The sequence below is a fragment of the Hordeum vulgare genome, chromosome 5H (assembly GCF_904849725.1).
Source record: "Hordeum vulgare subsp. vulgare chromosome 5H, MorexV3_pseudomolecules_assembly, whole genome shotgun sequence".
Classification (NCBI taxonomy): Eukaryota; Viridiplantae; Streptophyta; class Magnoliopsida; order Poales; family Poaceae; genus Hordeum; species Hordeum vulgare.
Window position 1 is genome coordinate 554,745,181 of NC_058522.1, and position 12,440 is coordinate 554,757,620.

Genomic DNA, 12,440 nt, shown 5'->3' on the forward strand with positions numbered 1-12,440 from the left:
CACGTAACTTTTCAGGGCATTTGGAGATGTGCAGAATAGTGGACTAAGATTTGCTCCTTTTTCAGTCCAGAATTCCAGTTGCCTGAATTCTCCCTCTTCAAATAAACCTTGCAAAATAAGAGAGAAAAGGCATAAATATGGTACCACAAGTAATATAACTGCCCAAAAAGCAATAAATATCAACATGAAAGCATGATGCAAAATGGACGTATCATCTACTTCCAACAAAATGTCTCAAGATCAAGGCCAACTGTTGAGCTCTGAGGATACTTTCAAGTACATGAGTCTTGTTGGGGGTCTCCAGTACCTCACTCTGACACGTCCCGACTTGTCCTTTGCTGTTAACAAGGTGTGCCAATACTTGTCGCAGCCTACTACCGCTCACTATGAGGCAGTGAAGCGAATTCTTCGCTATATCCGAGGTACTGTGTCTACTGGCTTGCGTTTCCAACGCTCCGCTTCTATGGGACTGAGTATTTTCAATGATGCCGATTGGGCGGGCTGTCCTGATGATCGTCGGTCTACGAGCGGTTTTGCCATTTTTCTTGGCTCCAACCTCGTCTCTTGGAGTTCTCGCACGCAACCCACAGTTTCTCGTTCTAGTACTGAGGCAGAATACAAGGCTTTGGCCAATGGCACCGCTGAGGCTATATGGATACAGTCGGTGTTGAAGGAGCTTGGTGTGTTTCTTTCTCGCCCTCCGGTGTTGTGGTGTGACAATGTTGGCGCCACATACTTATCTGCCAATCCAATTTTTCATGCCCGCGCGAAGCATATCGAGGTTGATTTTCACTTTGTGCGTGAACGGGTTGCTTTGGGTTCTCTTGATGTTCGGTTCATCTCCATTGGCGATCAGTTGGCTGACGTATTCACGAAGCCTACTTCTCAGCTCACACTTCGTCGTTTTAGTTCCAATCTCAACCTTGTCCACGACGGTTTAGATTAGGGGGGGTGTTAGAGTTGTATTTTCTATATATATACACGTGTACGTGTTGTATACCCCTTGTATTTCCTTGTTGTACAAGTTGATCTAATCAATATAAAGAGATGCCAGCCGGTTGGGGCTAACCACGACAAATAATTCCTTTTAACTTTGGGCAGACGCAGAGATTGGCGGCGCAACGACGACATCCTCATCGGGAGGATATAGTGGGGCGGCCCGTTGTACGCTGGTTGCATGCCCGCAGCGGCGGCAGGTCAGATCTGATCTGATCCCGGTGGCGGAGGCATTGGGTCTGGTCTCCGATCAGATCCAATCCGACTGATACGTCCTTCATGCGCGACGGCAATGATCGATGGCGGTCCCGTGCACACGATGCTGGATGGAGGGTCCTCGAGTGGATCCGGGTGAAAACTCTACTCTTGGCACGTCGCCAAGGTCGGCGATGGTGGAGTTTTCCGCTGTCGTCCCCTTTTTGAAGGCATCGTCGTGAAGAAGCTCTAGTCCCCTATCCCTAACTCCGAGCAAAATCCTAGATCAGTCGGCCAGATGACGGCAACACTCATGTGTGGTACCCTTCTTGAGGGCTTCATTCTTGGAGGTGTGCATAGGCTCAAGGGACCAATTGATGGCATCTATGGTGGAGCGGCGTTCCCTGTGACGCATCGGCGTCGTGGAGTCTCGGCGGCAAGGCGCGGCAAAGTCTCGGCGACGGATGCGTGATGATGAATGCACGTAGGGAGGAAGCGACGTCTGACACTGTGGGAGCGTCGACGGCAAGCCTAACATGGTTGATACGCCGGTACCTGCTTTAAAGATGGACGGATGAAAGACGGTGGCGACGATGAGAGTGTGTCAGACCGATTTGGTCCTCAGGCCAAATATGTGGCTTGGTCGGGGCATCCGGCTTTAGACATTAGGCTTTGGTACGATGTCTATTTGGTATTCGGCTCAAGCATCATTAATGAATATGAGTAGCGGTAAATGTTATCAAGATGGAGGCTTCAGACATATTGATGTATTACTTTGTAAGACATTTATGAATAATTAATAAAGTGGCTGAAGATAGAAAAACAAACGTCACTCAACCGGACCCCCAAATCGTCCTCATATGTTCAGGTTATCGACGAACTGTAAACTCGGCGGTATATGAGGATGTCCAGCCATTAGGTAGAATTACAAAAGCCTAGTCCGGTTGTAGATGCCCTAATTATTTGTAAATTTTCACGTAGATAAGAACATTTGTGGTGCTCTGAGTAGAAAATAACAAAGCCGTGAACCAAAAAGGCTACTTTTAATGTTTTAGTGCATTGATTATGTTTTTTTCCAAGAGCACCATGAATATCAGTTTTTCATAAAAATGTAAATAATTAGAACTTAGTACGTACACATAACACAAGAACAAATTTGTTTAACAAGACATTTCTTTTTTACATTCATTCCTACTCTTTACATTTTATTTGCGCGGGAACTTTTTGCTGTTTATACGCGTGCACATGAGCTCGAGCTCCATTCTGAATATCCACGAACACGAGTTGGCAGTCTGAAGATGCTTTTTTCGAAACAAATTGTCCGTCTATCACAGAACTTCATGCTAGACACAGTCCATCACTCGGCCTGTACACGTTTTCAGTACCTATAGATGTTACAATTTTTTATGAAACATCTTTCCTCGAACCACTAGCAGCACATCATAGATAGATAGATATTCCCTTCATTCTAGAATATAAGGTGTATTGATTCTCGTGCGAGTCAACCATTTCAATGTTTGACCAAAATTATAGAATGAAACAGCAATATCAGCAATACGTGATACTACTAGTAGATTAAATGTGAAACTACTTTTCATTATGGATCAAATGATATAAATTTTATATTATGGATATTGATATGTTTTTTCTAAGAACTCAGTCAAACATGCACTCGTTTGACTTTGGAAAAAAATTTACAAGTTATAGTATATATAAATGAACAGATGGAGTAGATAGATAGTGTCCGAAAATGGCAAGCAAACGAAGCAATAAGCACACATGTTCAGACATCCTGAGTCGACAGGTTGGATTTTTTCCGAGCCAGCACAAAGAACATGGGCGTGAAGATCCCTTCCCTGCAAAACGAAAATCAGGCGCACGCATGAATCGGGTCATGCTCTCCGAACTCATTCTGTAATACACTTGGACGTGCTTGATTAGTAGACTAGAGTAATTACCTGCCGCCCTTGACGAGGCCCTCGCCGGCGGTCTCCATGAGGCCGGAGACCCTGACGCTCCCCTCCGGCGCGACCCCGAGGCGCTCCATGGCCTTCACCATGGCGCGGGTGACGAGGCGCCCGACGCGGCTGAGCCGAAACCCGTTGGCGCTCGTCCACGACGCGCCGGCGTTCGGGTCCAGCGGCTGGTACCACGGCACCGCTGAGTCCTCCGCCACGTCCTTGGCGCACATCACCTTCAAACAACGCCCATCTTGATTGATTAGTTCTCAGGCGCACGTAGCCGATGGCTGCAGGTGCGAGTGTGTATCTATCTGCACGATGATACGATACCTCGAAGCCGGCGTCCTTGACGGCCTGGAGGCATTGCGCGGTGGTGCGGATGTCGGTGAGGCCGTTGCCGAGCTCGATCTCAGCCTTGGCGTCCGCGTGCCGGGGGTTGCCCGGATCGAACCTGTCCGTCATGCACCACTCGTAGAACGCCATCGGCTGCCCGGGTCGCAGCACACGGTTGATCTCTTTGTAGCAACCAACCTGTCCATGGTATATTCATCAGACTGTTAGATTGGACAAGGTTAAGGTGATAGATCTGCGCATATGTGTACCGCGTCAGGGGCGTGGCATGTGGCCTCGATGGCGTAGGCCGCGTCGAAGAAGTCGTCGGGGAACGGCATGTCCATGAAGTCCCCCTAAGATTTACCCAAAGAAACGAGCCAGAAACACAGTTTATCAAAGACATTTTTCTTGGTTTACTTGGTCAGTTAATTCACCGGCAAAGATCGATCTCTGTGTCACTGCTCGTACAGTTAATTGATTCACCGGCAAAGATCGATCTCTGTGTCACTGCTCGTACAGTTAATTGATTCACCGGCAAAGATCGATCTCTGTGTCACTGCTCGTACAGTTAATTGATTCACCGGCAAAGATCGATCTCTGTGTCACTGCTCGTACCTTGACAAAGTTGCATCGTTTGCTCAGGCCAGCTGAACTGATGAGCTCCTGCAAGTGTCACGCATGGAGATTTTATGTTTCTTGAATAACGCCAAGCAGTTCACGTTTGATTTGAACGTGGTAAAAGTTGAAGGCAACGGATGGGTGTACGAGAGAGACCTGGCCCCGTGTGATCTGGTACTCGTTGTTATTCAACCCCGTCACCGAAGCGGCGCTACACACGCACAAAGCATAAATTCACGCAGGTTGTGACTGTGGGCACACAAACGTTTTGGATGGTGGATGGGGTGCGTACCTGAATCTGGCGATCTCTCTCAGCGGCCCTCCGATGCCGCATCCCACGTCCAACACCTCCATCCCCTCAGTGAGGCCAAGCTGCAGGGCAATGTAGTGCTCGTACCGCTTGATGCTCTCACGCAAGGTCTCTCCTTCCCATCTGCACAGAATCAAAAGGCAAAGTGAGTTATAAACTTATAACTGAATCAAAAGCGACTACGATCAAGCTGTATGTATGGATAACCTGTTTGCGAAATGGAACGACTCGCCCCATCCGTACTCGTAGAAGCTGGTGACAAGGTCATAGTACTTGTTGGCCTGCAATTCATCAAATATAAATTATGATGGATCGAAGGGAGTAGCATATGTGTCAGTTTGTCTCGTGAACCGTACGTATTCAAGCCAAGGACAGAGAGAAGCTACTACGTACGTACGTACCACGTCAGCGTACTTGGATGCCCTCGATTTGGCTTCCCCTCCGTGAAGATCGTGGTATTTCTCGTACCTGCAGGTGACCGATCACCAAGTTAACATAACATTTTTCAGATCATCATACAAGTAAAACTAGATCAAAGATGTCGCCGTACGTACTGTTCCACGGCCGACTTGACTTGCTCCTTGCCGATCATCCCTCCCAGGCCTGAAGCTAGATGCAGAGCTCCCGTCCTCGACATGCTCGCTTCACAATCTAATCGTCAGAAACAAACGTATAAGATCAGCACTACTACTGAGAAAGCACTCACATAGTACTACCAATCTTGAGGGGGGAGAGAGAGAGTGAGACCCGAAATTGATGTCCTTGGATTTGGTGGAGTAGAGACGAGATGTGGTTTGCCTTGGTGGAGCGCAACAACACGTATGTGTATATATAATAGTCCGCCCATGCTCATAGGCCGTCCAATGAAAGTAAGATATTACACGATCGAGTATTAACAGGCCGTAACTAATATTCCTCGTAGCCACCCATACGTCCCGTTAAGCTATCCGTAGTAGGAGTATCATGCAATTGTCATGCAATTATCGTACCCATATATAGTAGTATCTTAAATGATTCCATTTATTATCATTCATGATATCGAATTTATCATGGGTAAACACTTCCTATCCGTGGTCTGAAGAAACTCCAGCGACACACCACTCGAAGGCCGTCGATTCGTTTGAAATCTGACGCTCAAGATTGTGCCTCATATTTGTGAGACAAAAATCAAAGAAAACCACACCAGCGTAAAACCTGCACGTAATCCCCTCCCCATAATCACTCGCGAGCCCATCATCCATAACCGCTCGCCCCGCCCGAGCTCTGCCCCCACCTCGCTCACCTCGCCAGATCCAGCTCTGCCCCTACCTTGCTCACCTCGCCAGATCCACTGCTCCGCCGGCCAGCTCCACCGGACTCGTAGATCCACCTCGGCGGCCAGCTCGATGCGCCTCCCACTTCCACCTCTCGGACCAGCTTTCACCCCGGTTCCTCTTTCGATCCTCTCTGTGGAGCATCACGGCTGCCCCTAGTCCTCTCCACTGATGCACACCATGGAAGGCGATGCTCCATCCTGGCAATAGCAGTTCGAGGCCCAAATCAAGGTCGTGATTCGTACTTCGCTAGGATCCATCACTGATTGAATCCATTGCATTGGGGGTTTCTCCTGCCGGCCGTAGAAGGGGCATCGGACTGCACAAATTCTGTCCTATGCAGAGCGCCCAACCAGTTGTGGCATCCGAGCCTTTTTTCCTCTTCCAAGTCCCTCCTCCAAATCAAAGGTATTGCTTGAATCGCCTGCCAGTCCATCATATGTGTCCATGCACTAATTATTATCAATTTGATGTTTTCATTATCCATGCTTCATAGGCATCATACATGTGCTTCGACAGATCATAAATATGCTTCGACATTCCAGTTCATTGGCATCGATGGAAGAAATTGGTTTGTAGATCACAAAATGATCGGCACACACAAATGTTGGCCACATTTGTTGCTCGATTCCACTAAAAAAAATTATGATGTATGCTTCAAGCGGATGTGTGTTGGCTTTGGAGCCAATAGGCACCACCGGAGACATGTATGGAGACAATCGATGCATGCACCTAGATGTGTGATGACACTTGGATCCGCCCTACAATCAAGATGACCACAGGTGAACGGAAGCAAGTTTACAATCTATAGGAAGCATACGATATTAACAAAGGAAATAGTGTGCGAACGAATGAAGCTGCAGGAAGCAAACATACGTTATATTGTAGACAAATGATTTTTACCATGAAAAGACTTGTACTTGATGGAAGCAATCTCTTTGGTGGTCGGAAGCAAAGTTTGTTCTTGTGTTTGGACTTTGGAAACAAATTCTTAAATGCAATTTTTTGTTACATGGAAGCAGTGTGCTTGGACATACTTTTTTGTTTCTCCCAAACAATTTTTGATTGCGATAGAAGCAGATTATCTCATTGGTGGAAGAAAACTTTTGTTGCATTAAACAAATGGTACACGAGATAAAATTTTAATTACATCGAAGCAAGTCATCTCGTCGGCGGAAGCAAATTTTTATCGCATTGAAACAAAATAAAATGTTACACACAATACATTTTTATTTACATCGAAGCAAATCATCCCATTGGTCAAAGCAATTTTTTTGCTGCACTGGAAACGAAATAAAAATGTTACAGGGAATACATTTTTAATTACATTGAAGCAAATTCGGTATGCACTAGCAGCAAATTTTCCTAGTATATCTAGAAACACTTGAATAAAGTTTCCGAAAACAGCAAGTATATACAAAGCATACGTGAAGCAACTAAATTTATAGGGAACCAAATAAAATGTGTACACAAAATATAGTTTTGCTGTGTAGAAAATAAACAGTTATTTTGAAAAATATAGGATTGTATAAAAAACAGAGCAAGTAAATTATTCTATCCATGGAAACATAATTTTTTGAGGGAACCATGGAAACATAGTTTGTTGCGCTGGAAGCAAATCCATTTTAAATAAATCCTCCTACCTAGTTATCCTTGTTGGAAAGCAAAATAACGAAGTAGGTAGCAGCAGACCACACGTGATTGACGGAAGCAGGGATCCATGCATGTTGTTAACTAACCAGGACCACGTTACCTTAAGCCCATGTTTTACTCGGGACCACTCAATTAATGAAACAAATCAGCAAATCTCACGGGCCTAAGAACTCTATCGGACGTCCACTATACTTCCGATCGGATGGTTCAGGGCTAGTCTGATAGGGAGCCAAACATCAGTAGTCTTATGGCTAGTGCTGCCCTTTATCATGATAGGTATCATAACATGAAACTCTACACTCTCATTTTTCATTTAATTTTAGGACATCTCATCAAAATTATCTACTTCTATCATATGCATGATACAACCTTCATAGTGTAGACTCTCATAGATTAGTATCTTACTGCCTCCGTTCTTAAATATAATACCTTCTAGGGATTTCAATATGGACTACATACAAAGAAAAATGAATGAATCTACACTCTAAAATATCTATATACAGCCGTATGTAGTTTGTAGTGAAATCTCTACAAGCTCTTATATTTAGAAACGCATGGACTAGATGATTTGATTTATTATCAAGCATGACTCATAAAAGCTTATAAATTATTATGATAAGGTAATCTTCTCTTTCGCCATTTAATTTCATAGTTGTGAATGAAGAGAGAGACTGATCTTGTAGCATAGCTAACGAATAATCTTTGCACGTCGCAATAAAATCTGCTAGCTCAATTACATGCATGCATGAACCCAGAATCATTAAATTTCGATAGAATCCCTAAGAAAAAATGCATTGGGCTGGTTATCTTTTAAGTTTTTATAGTATATTTTATAATAATATGTTAAAAGACGATGCATTGGGAGAGTCCTTGGGGCATATCCAACATAGCCCCTTAAATACACATAGTGTTTGTTCGTGGATGGGACCGCGTACGGTGATACCGAAGCCAGCCATCCCACGTTTGCCGTAAACGTCTGTCCAAAATTTCAATAAATTCAGACGTATTTCATGCCAACGCGACGGAATTCATTAAAAGGGACATAAGTTTAATATACTTACGTAAATCGAACAATTTGGAATTTTAAAATTAAGTCACGGACTAACTGCGAAGTAACTTCCTTACTACTAGAAACAACTTTGTCAGCAACGTTATTGGGTGTATGGGTATTCTAAAAAAAAGAGAAAACATTTAGTAACTTCACCGAATTCCATGGTTTTCCTAATTATTTCTCATTTGCATTTTCAAAAGTACTACACATCTTTAGAAGAATAGTTGATTATTTTTATCCTCCTAAACACGTTTTTAAAGCATGGGTGACCACGATCGCGACCTCCCCCATCCTCAATCCCCACACGACGCCCCTGCGGGCGACCGGGTAGGGGCTGACCTAGATCTACCGTGGCCTAGACCCCCTCCTCATCTACCATCTCTCCTCATCGCCATTTGCATGTGCTGACAGTGAAAGCCCGGTCAGCCTGGGCGACTGTGGGGCCGCCTGTCATCCATCTCGAGGGTGGCGACGCGGGACGTTCCCCTCTACCGGTGAACCAACATGGGCATGGGGCGCGGCAACACGGGCTTGTGGCGGTGGCTCCATGGCATGCAAATGGATGTGCGGTGGCGGAGTCCAGCTTGGGGTCGCATGTCGTGAGGGTGGAGGTGTTGGTCTCAGTGCCTTCTGTAGAGTAGCATGCGGCCTGCCGTTATCCAGTTATTCCGGTATCTGCTTTGTAAGAAGGCTATCTTCCCATCTTATATCATTTGGTCGTGTATTTTATTGGCTTGTTGCTTTATAAATAAAAGGGGGTGAAATAATAAAACACTTTTTAAAATGTCTCGCATTCATCTGCTTGCAGTAAACTCATTTGTGCTGACAAGGCTAGCGTGCGTAAGAAATTGCCGACGTGCATGTCATCGTTAAAACAGTTTTAGGTGGCGCAAACCTGCTAGAAGAAGATTTCACTGGAAGTACCAACATGCAATTTCTTTCTTTATAATAGTGTTTCTGCACAGGAAATACCAATATGTAAGCTTAGACTTAATTTGCCATCGATGTATGTAAATGTAGTATTTGTAACTTAATTTATATTCCTAGAAGCATGTCTTGTTTTGGAGTGTAAATTCAGGCAGCATGGGGTTACATGCTGTGTTGGTGGCTTTTTAATTTTTATACGTACATTGGTGCATCCACCCTAGGCGCTCTCCCTGAGTCAGTCGGCCGCCGGTTCGTTGATCCGAGGAGAGGACGAGGTTCCCACATGAATATGAAGATGAAGCTTGGTCCGGTTGGATGGATCGGACAAGGCATATGGGTGCCACGTGAGTCGCCATGACGTTTAAGCTGGGTGCCATCGCGCCCCCATCACGCTGCTAATTCATTTCCTACACGACGGATGGCAAGGGGGGGCATCTGGCTGGCTATCCCGATCCGAACTGCAATCCTGTGGGCCGACAGATGGGGGTTGGGATAAATTATGGTACTTTCTCCGTCTCAAAATAAGTGTCTTAAACTTAGTACAATTTTATACTAAAGTTAGTACAGAGTTGAGACAGTTATTTTGAAATAGAGGAAGTAGTAATTTTCATCGATCAGAAACACGAACCGGTCTGCAAAGATTGTAATTTTCATTGGTCAGAAAAAGAAAAAACGAGCCGGTCTGCAAAGATTAAACACATTGGTCACCAGCATCAGCATGGCTGACTGGTTCCTCTGCCCAACATTCAGTCTTGTGCAACTAGTTAATCTCGACAATACGCGCTTTGATCTCGTCATATATACCGATCCCTGAGACCTTGACTCTCTGGGTTTTTTCTTCCGCGATGAACTGTCGACACAAGTTCAATATTTTTGTCCACCGGCCGAGGAGAAAAGGGACTCAGTGGGGAAATAGGGCTGTATCATGAGAGAAGCACGGAGGTTAACCCGCTTCAAATTAAACGTAGAACATGAATTCTGGCAATGTAACAGAGTTGGATCCTCGTGATTGGAGACCGTCGTTTGTTCGAATATGGCCTGTCATTTTTGAAGTGGGACGCTCATAAAAATGGGCCAAAGTGAGGCCAAGACGACCAGCCTCTTCTCCGCCCACGCCGACACTGGTCGAAAGAGCCATACTCAAGGGTTAGGAGCTTCACATCATCTTCAAGCCGCATATAAATAGCTTTGCTTGCCATCTGCGCAAATGGAAACAAGGCAACAGGATTATTAGCAAAATCTGAGGATTTAAAAGCCATGGAGCAAGAGTTCCGTACAAAGTAAAAACAAATGGATCATTACTATTTACTACACAATCATAAACTGCATGCCTGCCCTGCAAACTAGGTGAATATTGATGAATTCTGCTAAGAAAAATCCTAGGTATAATATATTTCATTTTCAGTTACTGGTGATGCGGGAAATTTATGCATCACAATAATACTACTTTCCTTCCATAAGTGATTAAGTGTAAATTGAGAATGCCCAGAAACATCATTATAAACCACCACTCACATCATTTATATACATACCTCAAGCATTCCTGGGCAGCTTCAAGAGAGTACCAAAGAGCCTCATCGATTGATGATTACTTGTTGGTTGCCGAATTCTTTCGAACAAAAAATCATGATTTGGAGTACGACAAGATGATCCATTGCCCCTGAATGCAGCAGCACAAAATGGCCTTCTTGGTTGATAACTATTTGCTGGTAGCTGGGTTCTTCTCTTTTGAGGTGCCGAGCGCTTCATCAAACTCAGCTGCTGGTGCATAGGATGGATATAACGTCATGAGACATCTGGCTCCTAGTACCGATCGCCAATGTGAGAAGAACATTCTCCTCGTGTATTCTGGATCCCATCCTCTAGTTATCTTTTTTCCTCGCAACCTATCTCATAATTCAATAAGATTTAAGCATCATAAGAAAGAAACGACATCCCAATTTACCGTAAAAAGTTTGCCACCCCCACCCTCGCCGGCTTTTTATAGATAAAGCAACAACCATCATACAAATTTACACACCACTCGACACCACACAATACACACTTAGGACATGATAGTGGGTGCTAAAGCACATCAACTCGACCCCATAAAACTCCAAGCAATCAACATGTAGAAAGAAGGGCACCACTTGAAGTCTCCGGAGCTCCCAACCATGCACGAGTCGCTGCAAATAAACGAGGTTGAGCCTCAATGTACCGTGTACTCCATGATGGCACCTTCGGAAAGGGGACGACACCGGAGTGACGTCATCGCCCGATTCAAGAATAAGGACTTCCATGGAAGCAACTTGGAGGACAATGGAGAACCGTGACAGTACCTTCAAGAACAAGACGACGGCGATAGGCTCCAGCAACGTCGGTCTGGCAGCACCAGAGCGGGTTCTCGCTGGGTTTCCGCACTGGGAAGAACTCTCTGCATCCGCGACGACATAAAACCAGACACAGAGGCGCCGACCGCACCTCGCCAACGAACGTCGCATACTTCTCACCATACCACCCACACTGCCATGGCAACCAGCCAACACCCGAGCCAAGAGCTCTATCCATGAGTATCGTGGCTCCCACTATCAAGGTCGCCGCCCCTCCACCACTGCCTTCATGCATGGACACCGTCGGACGGGTGAAGGTAAGTGTTTTCCTTTTAAAATTAAAACCTGGTAACACGTACTTTTTCTGTACTTGTATTATCGTGTTCCAGATGTTTACTGTTTTTGCATGATAATATGTGTTTTATTTATAGATAGAATAAGATCACGGAAACACCGGCCTTACAAGACTGAAAAGATACAAAAATCTTATGCAAAATACCATCGCCTATTCCTCTCCTTCGACACCATCAAAACGGCCACAAAAGAAAAGAAGCCAGATCATTTCTTTACCCAAGCTCGACGCGGCTCCATAGCTGATCAACAGCTTTAAGGACCTCCAAAGTAGTTTGCTACAAACAAAACCATTGTCATTGAAAGAATCAGACCGGGGCAACATGTCCACGGACACGCCATCGAAACTCAGATCCGACACCGTCGCATGACAACAACTTCGTAAGAGGAAACCAGAACTGCCATCCACAGACCACAAAACCA

The 12,440-nt window shown here is 45.1% G+C and overlaps 1 protein-coding gene across 1 annotated transcript; it reads right to left on the bottom strand.

Moving 5' to 3' along the window:
• Positions 1 to 2,877: 2,877 nt before the first annotated feature.
• On the bottom strand, positions 2,878 to 5,208 carry LOC123399048 (cycloartenol-C-24-methyltransferase 1-like). The gene is made up of 11 exons (XM_045093476.1): positions 5,161 to 5,208; positions 4,968 to 5,064; positions 4,815 to 4,881; positions 4,621 to 4,694; positions 4,396 to 4,536; positions 4,260 to 4,314; positions 4,101 to 4,148; positions 3,755 to 3,838; positions 3,483 to 3,683; positions 3,150 to 3,385; positions 2,878 to 3,047 (listed from the first exon to the last, which is right to left on the bottom strand). The coding sequence occupies exons 2-11, from the start codon at positions 5,048 to 5,050 to the stop codon at positions 2,975 to 2,977; spliced, it is 1,062 nt and encodes a 353-aa protein (XP_044949411.1). The 5' UTR covers positions 5,051 to 5,064; positions 5,161 to 5,208; the 3' UTR covers positions 2,878 to 2,974.
• Between the last annotated feature and the right edge of the window lie 7,232 nt (positions 5,209 to 12,440).